Genomic DNA, 24,311 nt, shown 5'->3' on the forward strand with positions numbered 1-24,311 from the left:
TGCTGCTGCTGACTTGTCTTTTCTGGCAAAAACAACACACCAAAACTGCACCTGCATCATTTAAAGTTTAGGTTAACAGACAGAAATGCAGCGTATTAAAGACGCTCTTCCCAGAGCAGTGAAGTGAGAAGAGGCACACTGCCAAGGCGGGCATGTGCTTCGGCACGGCACCTCCGCACCGCCTGCACGGCCCAGCCAACCTGAGTGCCTCCGGGTGCTTCACGTAACACTAACAGGAGGAGCCCAGCAGCCCCAGTTTTGCCATGGGGCAGATGCCTGTGTGTGCGCGACGGGCAAGCCTGCGTAGCCCAAGTGGAAACCTGTGCCACTTTAAGGTCACTCGTCCTGGCCATCTCCCCGGCTGCTTGCAGCTCAGGCCAGCCAACCTGTGCTGCGATCGCGCCCTCGGATTTCAGGGTAGACATGGACGCTCCTGGCCTCCTGAAAGACACACAGGTCTTTCTATATTGTTTTGTAAGGGCGAAGGAGAATCTAAAACAGCAGCAACTTCTGTAACTTGCTCCCTGTTTCTATGGTAATTTCTAAAGGTAGCTCAGAATAGACTACTAACGAAATAGTTTTGAGAGCTCAAAGACAAGATCACCCCTATGCATCAGGCTATTCATCTTGTGGTCAGTAGGGTGAACAGCCAGCCATCTGAGAAGCTTTTCCATTGAACTGCCTTCCCACAAATAGGAAAGCACTGACAAAATCACCATTCCTTACAGCGTACTGGACTTACTGCTCCCACACAGAGAGCTGTGTATTTCACATATACCTGGGGACCTTAACACTGGCTGGCTGTTCTTCATCCTGCAGCCGACTTGATACAATCAGGAAATTCTGATATTGATCTTTTTGGAAAACATGGTGCCATTTACTGATTGGTTCAACATGGAGAGATTCACACCCCCATTTATTACTCACATACCCAGTCACAGCATTTGGCCTCCTGGCTGTCAACAGCGGCAGGGCCAGCAGCACACTCCCGGAATTTCTGATCTACTCCAGGATTTAGGCCTTGCAAAGCAAGACAATTTGTGAGCTAAAAAGCCTCCAGCATCCTAAATAAAGAGTTCCACTGGTATTACAAAACCTAAGTCCTGTCTCTTTGTTGCAAGAAACAATACATTTATTATAAAGTCATTTGATGTAGGCACCAGTACAAGCTGGGCACTGGCCTTCTGGAGAGCAGCTCTGTAGAGAAGGACCTGGGAGTGCTGGTGGACGACAAGTTGACCATGAGCCAGCAATGTGCCCTTGTGGCCAGGAAGGCCAATGCTATGCTGGGCTGCATTAGGAAGACTGTTGCCAGCAGATCGAGGGAGATGATCCTGCCCCTCTACTCAGCCCTGGGGAGGCCTCGTCTCGAGTACTGTGTCCAGTTCTGGGCTCCCCAGGACAAGAGAGATATTGGAGCTATTGGGGAGAGTCCAGCATAGGGCTACAAAGATGATCAGAGGGCTGGAGCACCTGCCCTATGAGGAATGACTGCGAGAGCTGGGCCTGTTTAGCCTGGGGAAGAGCAGACTGAGGGGGGATCTGATCAGTGTGTACAAGTACCTGAAGGGAGGGTGTCAAGGGGACGGGGACAAACTCTTTTCAGTTGTCCCGTGTGACAGGACAAGAGGCAGTGGGCAGAAATTGAAGCACAGGAAGCTCTGCCTGACCGTGAGGGGGAACTTCTTCCCTGTGAGAGTGATGGAGCACTGGTACAGGTTGCCCAGGGAGACTGTGGAGTCTCCTTCTCTGGAGATCTTCAAGCCTGTCTAACACGCTCTAGGTGACCCTGCTGAGCAGGGAGGTTGGACTAGATGATCTCCAGAGGTCCCTTCCGACCTTACTGATTCTATGATTCTATGATCTCTCCTCAGTCGGGAAATGGCACGGCACTGTGTGTGTCTTTATTTCAATGTAGTGCACATTGACTTGTAACATTAACTCAGTGTGCACTTTATACGTTCGAGCAACAGAATCCTGCAGACTGGTGTCAAGAGTTAGGCTAAGGAAGCAAAGGGAGCATTGGCTACATCACACGTCCAAGTGTGCTAATCCCCTGTTGCTGGCTGATGTATGCGATGTGGTGGGAAGTCACAATTTTAGCTTTGCTACAAATGTTAAGACATTTTTGCTTCTTCAATATTATTACAGCAACGGTCAACAGTACTGGATCAAGCACACAGTCACAAAGCTGTGTGATAGCTTGTGGTGTCCTCCTCTCCCTTTTAAACATAACTACATGGCTAATAAATATCCTGATCGTTATGAATGGTCTCTCTAGCAAAAAATACCAGAAATCTCTTGCAGCATTGTGGATGACAACACTGTAGTCACAAGCTACAGCAGCTTTCTTAGCTCTCAAAAGCAGGAGTACCACCTGTTGGCTAACAGAGATAGTCCTCGGCATTTACCTCAAATAATATAAAATGACCATAATAATCCACTTGGCAGTATAGCACATGCTGTTAAAAACCTAGAGGGGATTTTCAAAATAAGTAAGAAATCAAAATTAAAAAAAAAATCAGCATTCTAACATTACAAAGGCATGTCAAAAAGCTTCATTAATGATTATTTGCCAAAGCTGCCAAAATCTTTAAAGCTTCAAAGCACTGGAGTATGTTGAACTCTTTGGTGCCTCTGAATACAGCTCTGATGTAACCCATTTGCTGGGTGCCAGACAAGTCCGGAAATTCACGGCCTCATTTCCTGGAACCTCCTTGGCAGAACCAAGCTGAGCTCGGCGCTCAGTTCTCAAACTGTCATTTCAGTCTGCAAGAAAACATTTTTATAGGGAGTTTACATTGCTAGTCACTACAATTCATCTTCTGCCAGTCCTCAGACGTAGGGCAGAAGTTAAACATCTAGATACTGCGTTGTGCCAGCCCATGCAGTGAAGGAGCCCAGAAAGGGATTTTTCTGTTCAGACTGTAGCAAGCCAGTGAGCTCCTGCTCTGCAAGGAGAAACCACACATGAATCCTCCTCTGGATCCTCACATACAATTCCTTCTACAGCCTCTTTTGAGCCCCTTATCTTTCCATTCATGAAAATATATTTACTGAACAGAGCTAGGGAAGTAGAAAGCAACCTCTGAAAAGCACTCCCTTTTTGTGCCCTTTCACGCATGGTGAAAGATGGCTCCTGTGCGCACATGGGAGGTGCTGGGACATCTTCTCTCTATGACCCCTTTTGAAGCTTTCCCACTGGCATTGCCTCTTACTGCTCCTACTTCCATGGGGCTCTTGAGCAGCAGGTCTCTCTTTTCCTTTGGAAAGCTGAAAAGAACAAATCCATAAAAAAATAAATTTCACCCTTTCCAGAATGACAAAACAGCCCGTTCTGCACATGCACAGCTTTCTGTTCTACAGATTTTAGGAGCTAAATGGGGAGGATGACAAAGAAAGAAATGAGTGCCCCAGGGAGTGAGCACGCATGCAGCATCCTGCTCCGAGGGCCTGCCACTCCGGCCAGCAGCTGCAGCCAGGAGCGGCGGCAGGGAACTGGCAGCTGCCACTGGGCTGGCAGCAGCTTTGTGAGTGGCCTGAGGAATTTGTGAGCGGCCCCCTCCTTTGGGCGCCAGGCAGCCGCTGCACATGCTCTGCGGCTTCCCCTTAGACAGGCTGCACTAGAAAAGTAATAGCAGCAGTGAAGAGTTAGAGCAGGAGGAACAGCATTTACCAGTGTGGACCCCAAGGGATCAGCTCCTGAGCTGCCGGGGCTCACTACTGCTCTGGCTGCTGGCAGGAGGTTCACAGAATCCTCTTACAAAGTACGGAGTTTACAGATTCTTCTCCTCTCCTTGGGTGGCAAATATGTTGTTCCCTAAAAGCTAAACTAGCACTGAGAACTGTATTAATGCAGAATGATACCATCCTGCTGTACATAGTGCAGGTGCTAGGTGGCACAGAGCGTAAGCTGGGAACCCAATTAAGCACAGCACAGCTGCAGGGCGTTGGGTGCGTTTTTGTTTCAAAGTGAAATGTGGCTGGCAGGGCAGCGAAACCAGACCTTGTGTTAATGGTACAACTGTTTTGAAGCCAAATTTGTTCTTGTCCTGAAGCAAGAACAGGGCCAAAGGGAGTTAAAATAACTAAACGCACTGCTAGCATGCTCATAGTTATGACTAAGCCCATACCAGATAGCCCACTTGCTTCCCACACCCTCCTTCGTTATGCTCTGAGCTCCTGATGAAGAAGGTATGTGAAAGATGTGAGATTACTGCTCAGGGCAGGGAATGCTGTCCTGAGCTTAGTGGCTCTGGCATATGCAGGTCACATAGGACAACACAAACTCCCATAAATTCAGGGTAATGGAAACTGAATATGGCACAAGAAGTTTACATCTGTGCAGTTTTCAGACTCAGGTCTGAACCACAGAAGTCAAATGCGGCCATGACATGAGCAGGTAAAAACTTTCAGACACTGTAGTGGAATCATCTCTGTCTTTCACCCCTGTTCAGCACTGACACATGCTCACCATGGAGCATGGATGGATATTCACTGGAGGCAATGGGAATAATAACATGCATAAAGATAGGTAAGTGTTTTTGCAAGAGCTGTAAATGAATGGAATTTTAATGGTTGCTTCAAACGCAGCTAGATGGTGCTGTACAGCTTCAAAATGTTTTTATGAACTTTTGTTAATTAATTTTGCTAATTAATCTTCTTTAAAGTTTTTATATATTTAGTGGGAAGAGGTTAAAGAGCAAAAAAATAAAATAAAGCAAATTGTTACTGGAAACCATGTTGTTAGAAATACTCTCATGTAACATTTTTTTGCAACTCTACTCTTTTCAGGCATCCAGTTTCATTTTCTTATCAAATCTCTCTTTTACTAAACCCCACTATATGATAGCATCTATATTCATCTTGAATTTGGTCTTTCTGCTAGAACAAGACTGACTTACTAAGGTGCTACTGGTGTAACTGGAGAGCTATTCAACTTGCATCTTGTTTATATATGGGCAGAAAAGTCCAATTATGTTCTTGTTAAAATATTAGCCTACAGTCTATATTAGCCAATAGTCTATATTAGGCCTACACCAAACTGCATTTTCAATAACCTAATAATGTTTAATAACCTTTTCCTAATAACCTTTAATTTGGCAGCAATTATAATAATATATCTATTAGTACTGTTTTGAAAATTGCTGTTTTTGTAAAATGTAACTAAAAATGTTCTAAAATAAAAACATGGAAGAAGAGGACCTCAAATTCTCAGTCATTACAAACATTAAACACCTTTTATTCCATTAATTTCACTAAGATAGTATGTTTAAATTTAAAAAATCCTAAATAACAGCATATTTAGTAAAACCAATATAGAAAAGCTGCAGAGGAAAAAAAAAAAAAAAAAAACAAAAAGCCTGCCATTAATGTGAGGCTTTCAAGGCTGCTTATAAAAGAAGTTAAGTCCTTTGTGAGCACATCCCCCTTTGAGAAATCTGCTCTGATCCTCTAGAGTCTACATTTCCGACCTAAAGGCTTTAAAGGTGTAGTGAGTCTCTCTTACTTCGCCACCTACAACATCTTCTCCGTGTTCCCATCTGCCTTCCACACTAGCTATTTCCTCTCACTCATTTGCCTCCAGACTTGGAGGAAACAGAGAGCATTACTCTGCACTTTCTTGCATCTAGCCAACCGATGGCACAGACACTGCTGATGTTCCTCTGAGGGCATCTAAGTGTGAGGATTTTTGGCAGCTTTATTTTTGTATTGTACACAAATCACTGAAATTTCAAAACATTACAACACTACTGCACTCTAATAAAGCATCAGAAAAGTTCAGTCAACTCGTGTCATTAGCCAGTAACAAATGTACTTCTAACCTGCTGCCAAGAAACATCATACTGTATTTCTAAATACAGTATAAACAAATGTTACCCTGAACTAACCACAAATTATGGCACAATCCCAAAGGCAAAAGGACTGCAGACATGAAATAATAATTTCACAAAATGATTATTTTGTGGAAGTCACCATTTTCAAAGGTGGGTAGAACTGTAAGTGTAGCATTTACAAGGCTACTGGTCATGATGGTGAGCAATATCCTTGACAAAATTTACTTAGTTCACATATTTTTCCTGAGGGAAACAGACTATTTATGTTCTCTAAGGAAGCTGATGAATAATACTGTGCGAAATACAGCATCATCAGTGGAGTTCTCCCTAACAGAAGAAACACATCCTTTGCAATTGTTAAAACTGCTTGTTTCCTTAAAGCTGTATAAAGGAAGCTACATACCTATTTTCTACAATATGAGTCATTATACAGAGCTGAATCTTAAGAAATAGAACAATACAGAAACAATCAAAAAGAAACCATCTCTGGAAAATCCACAAATTGGAGGCATTCATGTAAGACATGAATCTGTTTTTATTTTCATTCAAAGGCAAAGGCTGCAGGTTATAGAGTTGGGATCACAGTTGAGAACAACCTCATGTGCTCTGCTTTTTTCCTTGGTGAAGCACGGACACGACCTATTATGCAAACCAAGGTATACTGAGACTTAATCAGTGATAATTGCTCTAGATTTATACACAGCTGCAATACACAAATTGGTCCTTTAACTGCTACGATAGCCAGTAAGACACAGACCAGTTCTGTAACTGTTAAATCTGTTCCTTTATACCGCCTCTTCCAAGGATAGCAATATGCAGAGACACATGGCCATTTGTGCTCTGCTCAATGCTAGCCCAAGGAAAATACGAAATGCTCTTTGTTTTTTTTTCATTAAGACTCTACTCTCTATTAGCTTTTTGGTTATCCTAATCTAAAACAATGGTTGATCTTGACATAAAGTAGCTACTAATTGTATGTGGTAAAAATGTGGATGCATCAAACTTGAACTTAGCACTTGAACAAGCTAAGGGCGCATCCTTAGCATTACCTGCCGCAGCAGCTCCTCCTGCCGCATCCTGATGCGCTCCCGCTCCATCTGGATCCTCTGAAGCCTCAACTTCTGCTGCTGCTGCTGCTGCGTGGTCAGTGCACTAGGCACGTTCAACAGCCCGGGCTGCGTTTGCGGCTGTGGGGCTGGTGCCGGGCGGCTCTGCTGTGGCACGGCCGTGCTGGCTGCTATCTGGTGCTGGTGATTCATAACTGTGCGAAAGAACAGAAATCACTGCTGGTGAAGGAGAACCGCACTTTGAGATAACAGAGGACTAAGGACACATGGTGTGCATTTACAGTGAGCACAGAGTTATTATTAATACCAAGATGATCGAAATAACCACTCCACCTGGCAAGATTTGACACTGATAATTGCTTAATAAATAAGCTGTAATATTTCATTTGTAAATAAAACATGCAAAATAATAATACAGTAAAATAAATTATATCTATATCTTGTTATGTTCAAATACTTACCTGATATGCACGTTTTTAACTGAAAATTCCTTAATGATTGTGTCTATAACATGCAGTAACCTAACTAAAATGTTTTCAACATTTATACTTTCTCTATTGACAGATCTGAATTAATTGTAGTAGAAAAAAAGAAGCAGCAGCACAAATAACAAGGATGGTTTTACAAAGTGCTGTCTTCCACTGCTGTGAAGGGGATGCACACCTCTTCCAGTGACACAGAGGTGGGAGATGCTCCATCCCGGATAAGCAGCGAAATGGAGAGGAGATTCTGATCACCGGCAGCTATCGCCTTCCCACGCTGCCCTGCACAAGTCACAGTCTCTGCACACTCATCTATAAACGAGGGGTTAAGGTTAATTTCCTATCTCAAGGAAGCACTGTAAGCTTGAGGAGTTCACACATTAGAGTTAAAAAAAAAAAAAAAAAAGAAAAGAAAAGGCACTGAAGGAAAAAACCCCATTACCTAACAAGATCCAGCGACAAGCTGGATGGCCAGAGGTTAAAAAAAAGCAGGATTAGAAAGATGAACTAGCCACGAACAGCAGCTACAGTGAACCGTCTTTTCATGTTGTCCTTCCTTAACATGGGTTCACCTCATTTTTCAAAGTACGTGAAACAACAAATACAGGGAAAAGACAGTTAAATGGAATTTCTAACACATTTATTACAAAAAGAAAAGAAAAGAAAAGAAAAAAAGTAATTTATTGGCACTTGCTAACTTTTCCCAACAGATGTTTTTGTCTCTTTTGAACAGAGTGCACCTTTTTTCCAAATGGCTGCAGACACTTTGTGTTTTGGGCTGCAGTCAGTGGAAAGTTAGCCATCCGTGTTTATAATATAAGAATTATTACAGTAAAACACTGTACAACTTACAAAAATCTTTATCAATCTTGTATTGAAAGAATAGTCCAAATTCATTGCTACTTTTAGCAGTTACATCAAGCCAGACTAAATTTAATGAGTTCTTAAATGCGAGCCAGTACAAAATTAATCAAACAAAAAAGGCCAAGTTAAGCCCCGGCGTAACTCCTCTCAACATAGATCAGATAGGCCTGAAACTACAATTCATGTTTTCATTTTCAAAATGAAAAAGGTCTAATAAATTGGAGATCAAAATGACCGATAATTTTAGGCCTGATTTAACACAACAGGGGGATTTTTATATCTTCCATGATATCTGGAAATGCAAGCAGCATATTGTGTAGTTAATACCTTCTGAAAATGACCAAGTGAGCCTTCTGCACATTTCATTAACATCTGAAACCTTACCTGCGGGAGTATTCAGTCACAGAGATGACCCTTCCTTGCTAGGACATTCCCAGAATTAGGCTGGGAGCACCTCCACAGAAGGCACAGAGGCACGGGGAGCTTTTTCTAAGCAAACCTGATCTACATCCATGCAAATCAGCTTGACTCTATCACTTGCAAGTAGAAGAAAGCTGCTCAGACAGCAGCGTTATTTAAATCAACATAGTCTTTTCTCGTCAAATTCAGAAACTATAAACCAAAGCAGTCTTTGTGCAGTGGCACAGTCAATCTGACAGTCATGCCACAAAGCCAAAATTTCAACTGTTGCCCTCAGCAGTAAGGACAACTTGGTTGTGGAGGCAGAACTACCCCTTCTCTCAAGAGAGGCTTCCCTCGCAGCACCAGGCTGGGACAAACCAGGAAGAAAAAGAGACAAAGATGGAAAACAGCATAGCCTCTGCTCGTTCCTCCGTTTTATTTGTGACTAAAATATATCAGTTCCCATCAGTTCCCAATAACACAGTCTAAGGCCTTTCATGAACCTTGTAACCCTCTCTTCTCCCACACTTTTATGCTTCCAAAAAAAAAAAAAAACACACACATACAGTGCCTAAAGCCAGTCTAGATTTTGAGTGGCAGCCATGTACTTCAAAAATTCATTGACATTTTTCAATGATGTTTTGCTAATGAGGCAATAACATAAATAAAAAAGCTCTTCTCTTCCAGCAAGAACAGCCCAGATAACTAACATTCTAGAAGGGGTACAAGATCTTTCTTTCCAAAGGGCTAAGACTTGTATCTTTCTTTTTATCTTTCACTCACTATTGTTCTTATCATACAAAAGCTGAAAGCTCAACTTAGTTCCCCATTTCTCAGACACTGATATACTTACATTGTGTACATGTCTGACCCTGAAGGGTAATCTGGCCTTTCAGCACTGCATAAAATGAGAGAAAGGGGATGAACAATACAGATAACTACAAAACAGCAAACTTTTTAACAAGGTACACATTCAAGGATATGGATTAACGGTTACACAGCCTGAATCAAATATATGATATCTATATGATGCAAAATGCTGATCTGGAATTAACTCACTCTGCCAGTCCGAAGTTAAAATTTTCTGAGTGATTGACTGCGCTAGCAGGCTTTACACCTCATCATGCTGTCTGTCCTCTCACAACAGAAATACAGCAGGGACACAGGCACTGGGCAAGCATCAACTTTGCCCTGTCCCATTTGGCAGAAGTGTTTACATGTGCTCCCATCAGATCTGAATCAAATTTTTCTCTGGGTGACCCAGTAATGCACAGCTCCAGTAATTAAAGACTGCAAAACCATGATCTAAGAGTACAGCTGCGTATTTTAGCTTCAGTGGCAAATACAGCTCAGTAAGTAATCCAAGAGCAGTTCTGCAGTAACATAACCCTTCCACTGATTCATTTTCTGCATGGTCCAGAAGCAGCTGCATCCGCACAACTGACATCATGAAACCAGAGCACGGTCTGTTACCAAGTCTTCCACGCCCAGCTGCCTGTTCCTGCACACATGCTGCCTCTTTGCAGGGCTGACAAGCATTTTTGTGGCCAAATGCAAAATAAAAAATTCAGTTCCCAGCCAAAGTCACTAAGTAGCCATGGAAAAGCTTGTGCTGAACCAACCTAGACCTGCAGGTGAGGAAGAGAAGCTGGCTGCAGTCAACACGCAACTAACTGTGTCAGCACTGATTAGGGGCAAAACCCTGGAAAGGCTAAAAAAAGTGCACAGCTGAGGAGAAAGGCAGGGATGAGACCTGGGTGCAGGAACTAAACCACTTTCATAACAGGAAAACAGTATCTAGAACAACACTTTAAGACATAGTGGGGCTGGTCTCTTCTCATTCACACTAAGTAACTTTTTTAAGTAAAATTAAATAAATTTTATCAATTTAAAACTGGCGTTAATCTTCCAAGACCATGAACATTTAGGCAGGTACTTAACTCTTATAATGCGTAAGCATGTGCTTAAATCTTTGGCATGCCAGGGGCTGAGTGACAGGGTAATCATGCTCAGGGTCCGTGCTGGCTGGAGGATTACCTCAACATAGCAAGTTCTCCTTAAGAAAATGGTTTTCATGTAAGCAATGCATGCAAATGACAGAACCTGGCAAAGTTAAGTGCAGATTCATAGCCTGAACAGCACGTCCAGGGTAGGCTCAGGGCAAGGGCCTGAACTGCAAAGCAGTTTGCCATGGAGCGATCTGTCGCCTTTGCCGTGTTAAGTTCTGCAGAGAGCACATCCTGCTGCTCTTCATCTGCTGACCGGTACCCACGCTGCGTCACAGGCAGAACTACAGCTGCCGGCACAGGGACAACACTGCAACACCAAAACGCTGAGGGACATTCATCCTAAGACCTCTCCAAGTCATTTCTTCTTATGGGGTCAGCAGCATATTTTGGTTCAGTCGATTCTAAATCTAGGAGAAAAAGCTCACTCTTCTTTCAAGCAGTACTATCCATGGGTACGTACTATCAAGGAACTATGTGAGGCTCAGTAGCGTCAACGAAGTAAAAACTCCCCTGCCTGACATTAGGGGTACAGAAATTACAGCACACTGATTCTCCCACAGGTGAAGTACGTCAGTGTGCAATCATACTGCTAAGAAACAATGAATATCCATTCTACTTCCAGAAAAAGTGATTTACATCATCTCGCTTTGGTGAAGACATAGCTAGGGGACAGTTTTGCAGGTGGTCTCAGTGCAGTAAACACACACAAAGGCATGGGGCCACAAGAGCCTTCCCCAGCCAGCTCCATCACCTGCCCCAATCAACTCCATTCCCCTTCCTCCTGGGCCTCTCTCTGCAGAGGGCTTGTGCATTTTACTGCATAAACTCCAGTTTATGCATTAATTGGTAATGAAATATACTTTTATAGATAACTACTTGCATCTTTACAGAATTTTTGTTTTTAATATAATCAATACCATCAAAAGCTATGGTCACTTTTGTATGATATAAATACAAATGTGCCAATGTACTAACACTTTTGATCACTAAAATGATCTCTTCCTTTTTTTTCCCTCTCCTCATACGCTCCCCCCCCCCCATTCTTCTTTCTGTGCACAACACCATATTAGTGTTTCCAGTTCTTAGCCCACCAAGGGGTTATCTACTTGGGCAAAAATCAGCATCCTGGCGAAAATCTAGCCTCCTCAGAAGAGGTATGGAAGAGTAGGATCATAAAGTTTTTACAGGACCAAGAGTTATCACTGCTTTTCCCTTTTTACTGTTTGAGTTCTTCAAACAAAAAGAAAGAAAAATATTTTGAGAGTAGAAGGCAGGTAGCGTTTCCTAAAAGTAGAGCTACAGAAACATGCAGAGGGAAACAAATAGAAGGCATAGAACACCTTTAAGCATGTTTAACATGGCTGATATAGGCTAGATTTCAAATTAATAATAGATCTTTAAATAGACCATTTGAAAGGAAAATAACCTCAATAATGCAAAACTATCCTCGTGCTACATATGTGAGTTTATTTTGAGAAAAGTCTTTTGCCTAACTGGGTTTGTTACAGTACTTTTCCTGGAACTACCCCAAATTATTACTGATTCTCTATCACCATTCTTGACTGAGCCATAGAGTTGAACATGCTATAGTAAGACTTTTTTGGTACACAGCTGATACCACTGTCACTGAAGGTCTGAAGGAGCCCAGCGAAGTCAAAGAGAAGTCTCATGTGAACTCCAGTAAGCAACTTTATGAACAGTGACATATTGTAAAGTCTATTCCTTATGATATAATCATAATCATATGGTAGTTTTGCTGTCACATTTACTTGATTTTATTAATGCTTGTTCTGACTTATATTTGAATTCTGAATTTGTATTTGAATGCTATGAGGAGTATAACAGAATTTGGGTTAGAAAGAAAAACCTGCCATTCGCATTCCAACTAGCCAACATGAATGCCAACTTCAGTTCAGTGACGCTCACACAACAAATTGGTGATGCTTTAACAACTCTTTTCAGCCTGTTTTTCAAGGGAAACAAGACCTGAGCGCTGTTTCTGAGCAGCTTAAAGGTAACTAAGAAAAGGCAACCAGTCTTCAGTAAGCTCAAATTCACCAGACAGGGTTTAGCACTCCCCTTGGAACATTTCTAAGGTTCTGCAAACAAATGGAAAACCCCAAAAGCTCAAACTCACCTCTGTATAGTAAAGGAGATCAGATAGGACTTAGCAACTGAAAAGCATTCATCCATCCAGTAGACAGATTCAAGGTGGGGTTTACAATTCAGTTCCCTTGTATGAAACAAATTTGTTTTGCAAAATCATAGAATCAGTAATGTTGGAAGGGACCTCTGGAGATCATCTAGTCCAACCTCCCTGCTCACCAGGGTCACCTAGAGCGTGTTAGACAGGGCTGCATCCAGGCGAGCCTTGAGTATCTCCAGAGAAGGAGACTCCACAACCTCTCTGGGCAACCTGGTCCAGTGCTCCATCACTCACAGGGAAGAAATTCCCCCTCACGGTCAGGCAGAGCTTCCTGTGCTTCAATTTCTGCCCACTGCCTCTTGTCCTGTCACACGGGACAACTGAAAAGAGTTTGTCCTTGTCCCCCTGACACCCTCCCTTCAGGTACTTGTACACACTGATCAGATCCCCCCTCAGTCTGCTCTTCCCCAGGCTGAAGAGGCCCAGCTCTCGCAGCCGTTCCTCGTAGGGCAGATGCTCCAGCCCTCTGATCACCTTTGTAGCCCTATGCTGGACTCTCCCCAATAGCTCCAATATCTCTCTTGTCCTGGGGAGCCCAGAACTGGACACAGTACTCGAGACGAGGCCTCCCCAGGGCTGAGTAGAGGGGCAGGATCATCTCCCTCGATCTGCTGGCAACAGTCTTCCTAATGCAGCCCAGCATAGCATTGGCCTTCCTGGCCACAAGGGCACATTGCTGGCTCATGGTCAACTTGTCGTCCACCAGCACTCCCAGGTCCTTCTCTACAGAGCTGCTCTCCAGAAGGCCAGTGCCCAGCTTGTACTGGTGCCTAGGGTTATTTTTCCCTAGGTGCTGGACTATGCACTTGCCCTTGTTAAAATGAAGCAAGCCTCTTCAATGAACAGCTATTGCACAATTTTTTCAGCTCAAATGAAAGTGAATAAAAATATGGAGCTAAGATCAAAACCTAGAGTATGCAGCCAGTCTCGTTACAGTTTTGCAGCCCATGGAATTACCACCATTTAGTTCACCTCTCAAATTGGACCTATGTAAATTTCTTTCAGTAGTTAAACAAGCAATGAATGAATTCTTTATTGCTTTTCTTTGCTTTTAAAGTACTAATATTCTAGTGAATTTGGTTTTCTAATATTGTAGGAGACCTTTCTGTTGATTATTTTGCTGGATCCTAAGCAAGGATTATTCTGCAGGCAAGATTACCTACAAGTTGCAGAAGCCAAAACATGTAGGTGTAAATTATTTCTGACGTATGTGCTGAACTGATTGTACCAGCTTTTATTATTTTAGTGTCAGAAGTGTCTGGGTGCAGCTGTGGGTCTTCTTCTCTACTCTGTCTATAGGCAGTCCAGTGCCAATTCATAGGAACTGGCCAGCATCGGGTGTCAAGCAGCACAGTCTGATGAAAAACACATGTTTATAGAGGTTTTAAAAAAAATACCCTAAAACAACCCCCCCAACCATATTACACTTTTGATTTAGTCACGACACTGTGAAGAAAAAAAGACTAGGCTCCCCTCCTTCTCTCTTTCTGCCTCTGCCAACAAAGAACTGCTTGTTTCACTTATTTCCCAGAAACAGTATTAGCCTTCCAACAAGGTCAGCAAAAAATGCTGCTTTTCAGTTCGGGTGCATTCTGTTCCAAAAATCTGTAAAGTATTAAACCAAAAAGTTGTACTATCCCAGTGCACAGAGAGTCCTTTCTTCAGATTTCTGGGCTGAAAATAGCTATACAGATATTTCTCAGCAGTTTTAACTGGTAAGTTCTATGATAGGCACATTTAACTAGTTTCCTGTCTTCAACGCTTCAAGCCTAAAAAAACCTCTACAGGTGTATCATCAAAGCTATCAATTAATAGAAAATTGAAGATTTACTCTGTAGGCACTTAGGTCTCTTCCTTTTAAGAATATCTGAATAAATAACAATGAACAAATAACAGTGGGGGCTGCCTGATTGAAGAGACAGCCTAAATGCTAATGACCAATTTCTGATGACCATTATTATTTAAAATAATTATTATATGTCATTTACTTGTAATTCTTTTGTGGAATCTTTAGCTTTTGCATTTCGTTCACTTGGAAACTATGCAAACGACATTCCAAAATTATGTAATAAAACACCCATTCCCACAGAACGTGCAGATCCTTTCCACTGGTTCCAGCTTTCCTAAAAGTCTTATTTCACTAGACAGAAATAGGTCCCAAAATTATTCACACTGACCACATCTGAATTGTGTCAGCTCCTTTCAGGATATCCCACAATTATGAATGACCTGTAACAGGAAGCCTATCCACTGTGCAAGTGGTGTACGGATACGGGTTACAGGTGAGGAAAAGTGTGTCCCTCTCAGTATTATCTATTTCTACCCAAAATTCCAGCCAAAGCAAACCAAGTCTCACAAAGTCTAGACCATTCCATGTATGTTAGTTATCACTAAAACACAAACTGCCTGTTTTTAAACACCTTGGAATTTTGTGTGTTCTTATCTCCAGGGACTCACGTTGACACTACTACCAAAACTGCATTTTATCATCTTCAAACAATAGCAGCTACACCTCTTTTATCATGGCAGGATATGGAAACTTTGGTTCATGTGTTTATTGCTCTTAGAGAGGATTACTGCAACTTTTTATTGGTTGGATTTCCTGGCTGATTAAAAAAATGAAAGCAGGTGCAAACTGCCATAAACTCAGGTCATGTCCAGAACCAATCAAATTACCTTGAGTAATACAGCTTAAGGCTAAACTTCTCAGATTTGTAACACAAACAGCCATCAGTGTAAGGTGCTCTCCACTTTAAATTCTATTGTTTAATGCATAATGTCTTTCACTGTCTAAAACCAGTGTATTTTCTTGCTAGAACTGCCTCCTCTAATCACTTGACTCATGCTTGCTGGTAAATCTTGATAAAGGTATAAGTTTCTAACGGAAGAAATTTTATCTTCTTCGGTAGAAAAAATTCAAATGATTCTTCATCTGCAGTTTAATACAATGAGTTAGTATGATTGAACTGTTAGCATCAATGCACACACTGATACCAACGTGATTAAAATCAGTATCCCATTGATTTATGCCTGAATTACTTTTAAAATGGAGATAATGTTATTAGCTTCTACCACAGATGTGCCATGAAGTTTTATTTTTCTTATACTCTATATTTACACTCTTTACATGTGATCTAATCAAGTGAAAGACGTTATCAAGTGCAAACAAAAGCATCCATAGCACCCGTCTCCCTCTGCCAGAAATTGTTCTCTATTCTTAAATTTGTATTACACATTCTGAAATTCTACCACCCAGTGTTTACGATATAGCACCTACTTTTTTAATAATACCAGCCTTATATCTGGTAAAAGCATGAAAAGAATTGCACCAGGTCACAGAGGTTTTCAAGACCTGTCAGGTTAAGTCCTGAGCAACCTCATCTGATCTCACAGCTGACTCTGTTTGAGAGGTAATTAATCAATTAATTACAGATTAATTATTCTATGATGCTGCAACCTTAAATTTTGTAAGGCCCCAGTCTTCAGCAAGACTTTGTGTGGGAAATCATATAGTTTTCCTCCCTATCCCAGGGTAGGCACTTTTGCCTTTGTAAGCTCATAACATTGCTGCCCACCTTTCAGTAGCTGTCGCTTGATTCAGTACATTTGCATGAATTCTCAGTTTCTTAAAATACTCCTATAAGGATGCCACTAGCACATAACTGTTAAATAAGGAGCGGCATAGGCATAGATTAAATGGTCTGCTCCAGATATAAATGGAGTATGAGAAGACTGGAAAACTCAGGAATTACAATTTTAAGCATCTTTACATTATTTTCTTTCTTTCTCTCCCCCCCCTACCCCCGCAAATATACATATTGAGGTCACCTTTACAGAACCTAAGAGAACGCACGGTTAAGAGGTATTATGTCAGTGTTTGGAAATAAGAGCCATCCAGGTACATTTTCTTAAGACAAGGTTAGCTGGGCCAAGAAACCATGTACACTAAGACAGTAATTTACAAATTATTAACCTAACAAGTTATCAACCACAATAGATTATGAAGAATAAACAGGACAGGGAGAACAAACGGCAAGAGAAGACAGCTCAGCACTAATGCATAAGGTGTGGGAGCTACATAAACACAGCTCTGCTCTGGGTCCCTCTGTTTCCTCTCCGTGTCACTTCTCATGACAGCCAGCTCATATATGACAGCAGCTTTTAAGAGCACTTGCATCTATTGATTACATATCTTAGGCAAAGACGGCTGAGGCATCCAAGCTCTCTCCATGCCAGAAGCGGAAAACACCAAGTGGTGAAGTCAAGTAGAAACCCCATTTCTGCTATTGCTGATGCTGGACTCTGAACAGTGAAAACAGAGGCAAAGATGATGGCACCGGAGGAAGCACAGGGATGTCCAGACAGGTTGAATTTCCTGAATTCAGTTGCACTGAACACACACTTAACCACAGAATCTAGTTAGACTTAATGGCCCTATCCACTCCCAAATAAACTCAAAAGCATTTTACAAAGTGACAGAGGGCCAAAAACTCTCAAACCACCGAACTGTAGGCACAACCTAACACACAGCTGGTCACTTGGATAGGACCTGGAATAACAGCCTTGCAATGCCTACCTGCTTCTCACAATTTTATCAGTTGACTTAGGAAAAGATACCGCTTCTCCCTTTACATCTTGCTGCACTTAAAACAACAACTCTACACATCAAGTGGAAATGTGTGAGAGCACCTCACACATCTGTGAAACTACCCCTACACACACTTTAATTGCCTTTTCAAGGTTCTTTGTCCAAAATTTCTCCTCTGCATAAGCAGAAGGTGTTTTCTAGTGCCTGGCACCACTGACTCACGCCTGGCAGCTCTTGCGCTGACTTCCTTGCTGCAAGGTACTTAGAAAAATGCAGGACACAGCAGTTGTCATTGAACATCACAAGTTAACTTTCTCTGGGAATTACTTCAGACGTACAAAAGAGGAAGAACATATTTTCTCTTAAAAGACAGTGAAGGAAGAAGATGATGCAGTTTTGGAACTTCAAGCACTGTCCTATGTAGGCACGTGATATATACACAGGAAACTGAGGGCCTGAGGAATGGATCAGCTACAGCTGCGGTGACTGCACTGCAGAGTTGTTACTCCATGGGCTATACACATGGCTAAATAACAACATGCTCCTGCATAAAAGCACACGGCAAAGTCCATCAGACACAGATGAACAGAGAGTTCCTATAGGCCACAGCAGATCTGAAGTGTTTCTGAATTCTTACGCCACAAGACAAATATTCGCTTATTGTAAGTAACTTTTCAGTAACTGAGTAGGACAAAAGCTGGAGGCAGAAAAGCATTCAAATTTCTACTAAGAATGGAAGTAGTTGTCTTGATTTTGAAGAGGTTAATTTCACAAGCAGAAGGCACTGCAGAGGTAACAGTCCCTCAAATGTATTGGCAGTCCATATAATTTCAGAGTACAACTGGCAATGTTACATGAAAAATATGTAAATACATACCTTAAACAGGAAAGGAGAGCTTAAGGAGAAACAAACCTTGAACATCTGAAGCTCTTGCTCAGCAGAAGAAATAAAGTGCAGCTTTAAAAGCTTTCAAATAATTTGTAGAGAAGAATTCTTGTCAGTTTTGAGAAGGTAATTAAACAATAGCAATTGGTGTGATTCATCAGTGAAAATCTGTATTTATCTATTCTAATCATCTTTGGAAGGAGGATTGAAAAAAAATCTAAACAAGGTACTTAAGACACAAATAGACACTGAACAGCCATTTATTGCAAATCCAACCAGTATTTGTTTTATGGCCTTAATTCTAAATTGACTGTATAATGATGCATGCCACTTTACTGAGAAGGCCAAGTTTTTTGCAGCCAGAGTCCGTTTTTTTCTTAGAAGCTCCTAAGTAACTTAGGCATAGAAATTCAAGCTGCTTTATACAGAAAATAGAAATACTACAAGAAGTTTTTATTACTTTATATTAAAATAGTTTGCAGATTCTTAAACTTAAAAAACATTTAAATGAAGGCCAGATTGTGCCCACCAACTAGAGGAAGAGTGCAATCACAAAAGAAATCTCATTAAAACAGTTTGAAGGCAACAAGATGAAAATAAAGGGTTTTTTTGAGTGCTGCATAATGTACAATAGAGAAAGACTACAAAACAAGGAGCTGATCATCTGAAGTACTTAATTAAAAATTGTTGCAAAAAGTAAAATTTTGTAAAGATCTAATTCTTTTCCCTAAACTTTTGTACACATAGCCAAAAACCACACTCTGCAACCTTCTTGAACCAGCGACCACCACTAATCAATCCCATTGGAAGCCAAGCTCTTCCAGGGAGAGGAGCAGTCATTCCAGTCAGGCAGCAGCATGGTGATTAGCCTGGCTGCACCACACAGTGATGGCTCTCTCCTCCCAGCAGCGCTCACAGGAGGTCTGCAGAGCTTGGTCCCTAACCAGGAACCTAGGCTAGATGCCTAACATGAGGGTGTGCAAGTACCCTCCCACAACACTTTTTTTTTTCTTTTTTTTTAATAAGATCAAACTGACAGAGCCCACTTACAGCTTACTTTTAGGCAGTATTTTATCGATTACCTGAAAAAGCCTAATTGGTATTTTCAGACGAGGCAGAAAGTAGATCCACATACAGATTCAGCACCAAACTAAGTGGAATATATGTAGCATTTATGAAGAGCCAAGAAATGCAGTGCTTCCAACCTTCTTCAGAGACCGATCATTTTCCCTGCTCCACTCCAACAAGAAAAAGTATTGTTAGTAGAAGACTCTGGTTAGCATTGTTCTTTCTGTCTAATAACTATCTTGGGGGGGGGAAGTAAAGTGTTTAGAAAGGATGACTGGGTAAATCTGAATATTTGCTAATCTGCAACAATGTTTTCAATATCTGAGACAAATTTCCCTTACCCTTCATAAAACTTTACCAACTTCCGTGGTCTTGTGCAAGTGAGTGCAGAAACCTGCCTAGCATATATTAGTTTTATGTAAATATAATTAGCAGCTTATCAAGATACATCAAAGAAAGGAATACCTTCAAATACCTTTATTATATAACATTTACAAAGCAATGCTTTAGATGTTAGTGAGAAAATCAAACTGATAAAATTATAGAAAAACAGAGATGTCTCGCTCATGAACGGACAACATAAAACCACAGTTAAAAAAGTTTAGAAAAAGGATAGCAAATTTCTTAAGATACATCTATGAATTTCAGCAAACTTTCACTGTATGTTTCTGTCTCAAGCACCAGCACACTAAGATATGGTATCACTTAGTCACACTATTTGCCTTTGATAGAATGTCAGTAAGTGCTTTGTACACTTCCCAGCAAATATAGCTGGAAGGAGGTTATAAACCAAAGGAATAAGCTGTACAGAACAGACCATATTTTCCATCTCTCCACAAGAAGCATAGCAAAGAAAACACATGTGTTAGTAATTGAAATGCAGACCAGAATTCAGACCTGGAATACTTAAATCCCTTTCTTGTAGGTGGCACATCTTCAAAAGAAAAACTTACTATTTTTTTTTAATTCCTACAATACCAAAAAATGCTAAGGCAACAGATAGATCCACAGTCTTCATTTGCTAAAAAGGTATGAACCAGCTCTAGCCAGAAAGGAGGTTTAACTTGTTATCCAGTTTCCATTTTTCCTGTGATGTCTGCAGGATGTTGGCACAACCACTTCTGGCTTGGAGGCCCGAATGCTAACCCAGTGAACTGCTCAATTCGGTGTCTCAGCACACCCAAGAAACCAGGTTCAGTCGTAACACTGTGAATATCACAACTGACCAGAAGAGTATATCCCTTCCTTTTAACCAAGATAATTTAAAAACAGAGACATTCTAATTTAGCACTGGAAACTGTACTCATGTGTAGTTTAAACTGTGAAGTATTCAGAGGTCACTGTAACCTGCTCAGATTACCACAATCTTGTAATTTCCGTACATGTCAATACTTTCTAGATTCAATTCCTTTTTTTTTTTTTTTTGTATTTTTAAATAAAATGGTATTCCCATTTGGTGTGGTCACTGAGACAGATGGGAAAATGAGTAACTGTGATGCTGAATAAAAAGGTGCTGAAAGCAATACTCTACTGTGTAATCAGATTTGCTTACTCCCAAAGAAGTGTCACAGCATCTCTTTAGAAAGACACTAGAGCACATAGAGTACATCAAAATGTGTTGATAAAATAGTTCATGATCACATAACGCAGGCAGCAACAGCTTTGTACTGCACAGATTCAAGCAGGATGGTTGCCTGCAAAAAGCAAGAGGAGAGAACACGGTATGATTTACCTCTGGGGACAGCCTAGCTGTGTTTTATAAATTCAAGACAAAAGTAAATAGCTATTTTGTATTACTGCTATTGGTGACCACTGGCAGCCAAAAGTTTACTCAAGTTTTCTCAGTATGTGACGAGAGAGACCTGACGAACAACACTACAAGTGAATAATCATGAAATCATGAGACCAACCCACTGAAAACTAACCTGATCTGGAATCTGGTTGGTGTTTTTAATACTACTACCTGTTTACACTAGCTGTATGATTTTGAGCCTAGAAGCTGACATATCTGTTGCTCATTTTCTTTCCACTTACAGCTTTTCTTTAAAATCTTCAGAATTTTCATGGCTTTTTTTTTTTACTAAGGCTGATATCCAGTAAAATCAGAGAAACATTAGTAGATGCTTAAAGTTAAGTGTGAAGTGCAGAACAGGAACACCAAATAAGCCATGTCATTTAGAGGAATTCTTCAGGTAATTCATACCATAAAATAGACTTTTCTATAGTAAGTCTATCGTAAAATTGAGTAGCTTACAGTGCAGAACTTGATTATGGAAAAAAAGGATCAGCTACCACCTCTAACTTGAACAAATACAGGAAAGGCTGCACACAGATTATCTGAACAGTGCTTTGCACAACAGGTTTTGAGAATAATATGGTGGGCTTGTAGGGGCCTTATAGCACCTCTAAATGAAAAGGCACAGGAAGAACTTTTTTTTTTTTTTTTTTTTTTTTTTAATGTTCAATGCCATGGCAAAAATTTCTCATCAAGGCTTCAAAATAAAATGTGTAAGATTTTAGAACTTTACCTCAAACAATGCCAATTCCCCTGCTGCCAACTCTACTGAGGTAAAAAATAAAAAAAGGAAGTAAAGAACATACTGTTTGGCTTGATAACAGAATCAGAGCTACTGTATCTGAAGCAAAAATTACCTTGGCAAACAAATATAATAGTATATAATTATATAATAAAAGGTGTCTGTCCTCTCCTATTGTTTTGTATTTTCACCAGACAGATGATATCCAGTACTCACCAAGATTTGGCTGAGACATTGCCATAGACCTCTGTGGCATTGGTGTGGAAGCAGCTGCAGGATGGTGGCTAATGTGATTAAGCTGCTGGTTCATAGTTTTTCGAGGATCTTGCCATGTTGTAATTTTTTCTATGTGACTGAGAAAGGAAAGATAAAACACACAATTAACAGAAAATACCCAAGTATATTATGCACATGACCAGGTATAATGACATAAAAACCACAATTGTTTCTCTTATCTACCCTTCTCATCTCACCTGAATCCATTTGAAATTACCTTTTTGTCATTTATTTAACCCTTGAACAATTTCTTTTCTTCTGATCTTCTGTCTCCTGCCATTTTAACTCCTTATGCATTATTGTTGAATCAATTACTTTTTATTGAACAAATGGTGAATTCCATTATGATGCTGAAGATCTACAATACACACTCATCTTCCACATATTTCATCACCCCCAAATTGTTTATTCTTAGTTTAACAGTCTTTTTCCATATATTCAAACATATGCCCATTCCTCACGCAGCAACATACAGTCATTTCACTGGGTCAGCCTGTCTTGATAAGACAGGTATTTTTCTTGCTAAATCCAATTGGTTTTGTTCTTTGCCCCTCCATGAGAACCAATCTGGCTTTACATTTTCCAAGAATATCAGAATATAGTCTCATTACTAACAGTTGCAGGTTATATCCTGATAAGCAATGTGAATGGCTAACCTTTCTGTAAAGGCACCGTTTTTATTACAATGTTGTTAATGTAGGTGAACAATCTACTGCTCTGCTATATTAAACTTCCTCTAGCTATATTGCAATAAAAACTAAAGAGTATTGCTCTGCACAAGATTTTACAGTCAGATAAGTAAATTGTTACTGCTATAACATATTTTTTTTTTGCCACAGAACTTTAATTGAAATTGAAGTTCAATTGTCAATTTTGACAAAAAAAGTATCAGGACAATGATTTTAAGGATCAGCATGTAATCCTGTTTGAAACTTGAAAAAGAAAGAATAGAATTATTTTAGAGCGATCAATAGCCTGGTATTTAGTGATCCCCTGGTTGTTGTGATTCCATCCCAGTGTGCCCAACTTCCTGCCACTGACTAACCAAGCTACTGATCACTGGCTGCTCTAGTCAAGTTTTCCTCTATTATTTTTTCCTAGAAAACTTTAAAAGAGATAAGTCTTCAAGAGGAGGATGTAAAGAAGGATAAAAGTTTTAAAAGTTCTGCAGGATAATGCATTGAATCCAACTTTCATAAAGCACAAGTTGAAAGTATCTTTACTGAACTCAATTTCAAACTTCTCCCTTCTACTTCCACCTGTGTAGGCACTGCCAGTAATGCAGTCACCACTTCACGTCTCCAGGCTCAGTTGATAACTAGCAGCATTTCATAAGCAGGCTTCAATCTATTGCAATGTTGCCATGTCCAAACTCTTCAAAGTCAACCTCTAACATCAGTAAAAATAACCTGAATTGCAAGCAGGACAAAAACAAGAACAATCTGAACTATTTTTTAAAGAAAGGAAAAAGGTGACACTGTCTTTATTTATTCCATATCCACTTTCTTTTTCTAGTACTTTACATTTAATATACCCTCCTAAAACTGTAAGTAAAGATCACTTTCACTTCTACGCCTGTCTAAAACCCAGCCCCTAAGCAGATGAATCACTTCCCTTTTCATAACTTCCAGAACTCCAGAATTTTCTCCTCCCCAGCATCAAATCATTGTATTCTCCCTTCACTGTAAATCTTTACTGCATCTTTTTCCATTTTGCTCTTAAAATTAGTTGAGGAGCAGCATTCTGAATTAAAAATGCTGTTATAGCATTTGGAAAATGCTCTCTGTAAGTCCAGTTTGTGCTTAAATGAGATAGAAGGCATTTTTGCTTAAAACTCCAGGTTTTTTTCTCTGGCATTCTAATTCAAATAAAGAAGCTACACTTAATCAAAGGCATGAATTTTGGAATACCAACCTATAACAGAAAAGATTTTTCCCCAAATAGGAAGAAAAGAATTTTTAAACATAAGCTTTAATGATTTATAAAATATTGCCTTGATGAAGATTTATCAAAACGGGTTTTTCACTTCAGAATAGTTCTTATAAACCTTTAAAATTTAAGAAAAAAGTAAAAATTAAAATAAGACTTT

The 24,311-nt window shown here is 40.4% G+C and overlaps 1 protein-coding gene across 1 annotated transcript in view; it reads right to left on the reverse strand.

The window, feature by feature from the left end:
- The window catches only part of WWTR1 (WW domain containing transcription regulator 1), a 74,726-nt gene that overhangs the window by 8,273 nt on the left and 42,142 nt on the right, over positions 1-24,311 (reverse strand). Inside the window, exons 2-3 of the mRNA XM_062582442.1 lie at positions 22,163-22,299; positions 6,887-7,098 (exon numbers count right to left, since the gene is read on the reverse strand). Of these exons, the coding sequence (XP_062438426.1) occupies positions 6,887-7,098; positions 22,163-22,299 (349 nt within the window). The remainder of the gene's footprint in view (positions 1-6,886; positions 7,099-22,162; positions 22,300-24,311) is intronic.

This window comes from Rhea pennata, chromosome 9 (genome assembly GCF_028389875.1).
Source record: "Rhea pennata isolate bPtePen1 chromosome 9, bPtePen1.pri, whole genome shotgun sequence".
NCBI classification, from domain to species: domain Eukaryota; kingdom Metazoa; phylum Chordata; class Aves; order Rheiformes; family Rheidae; genus Rhea; species Rhea pennata.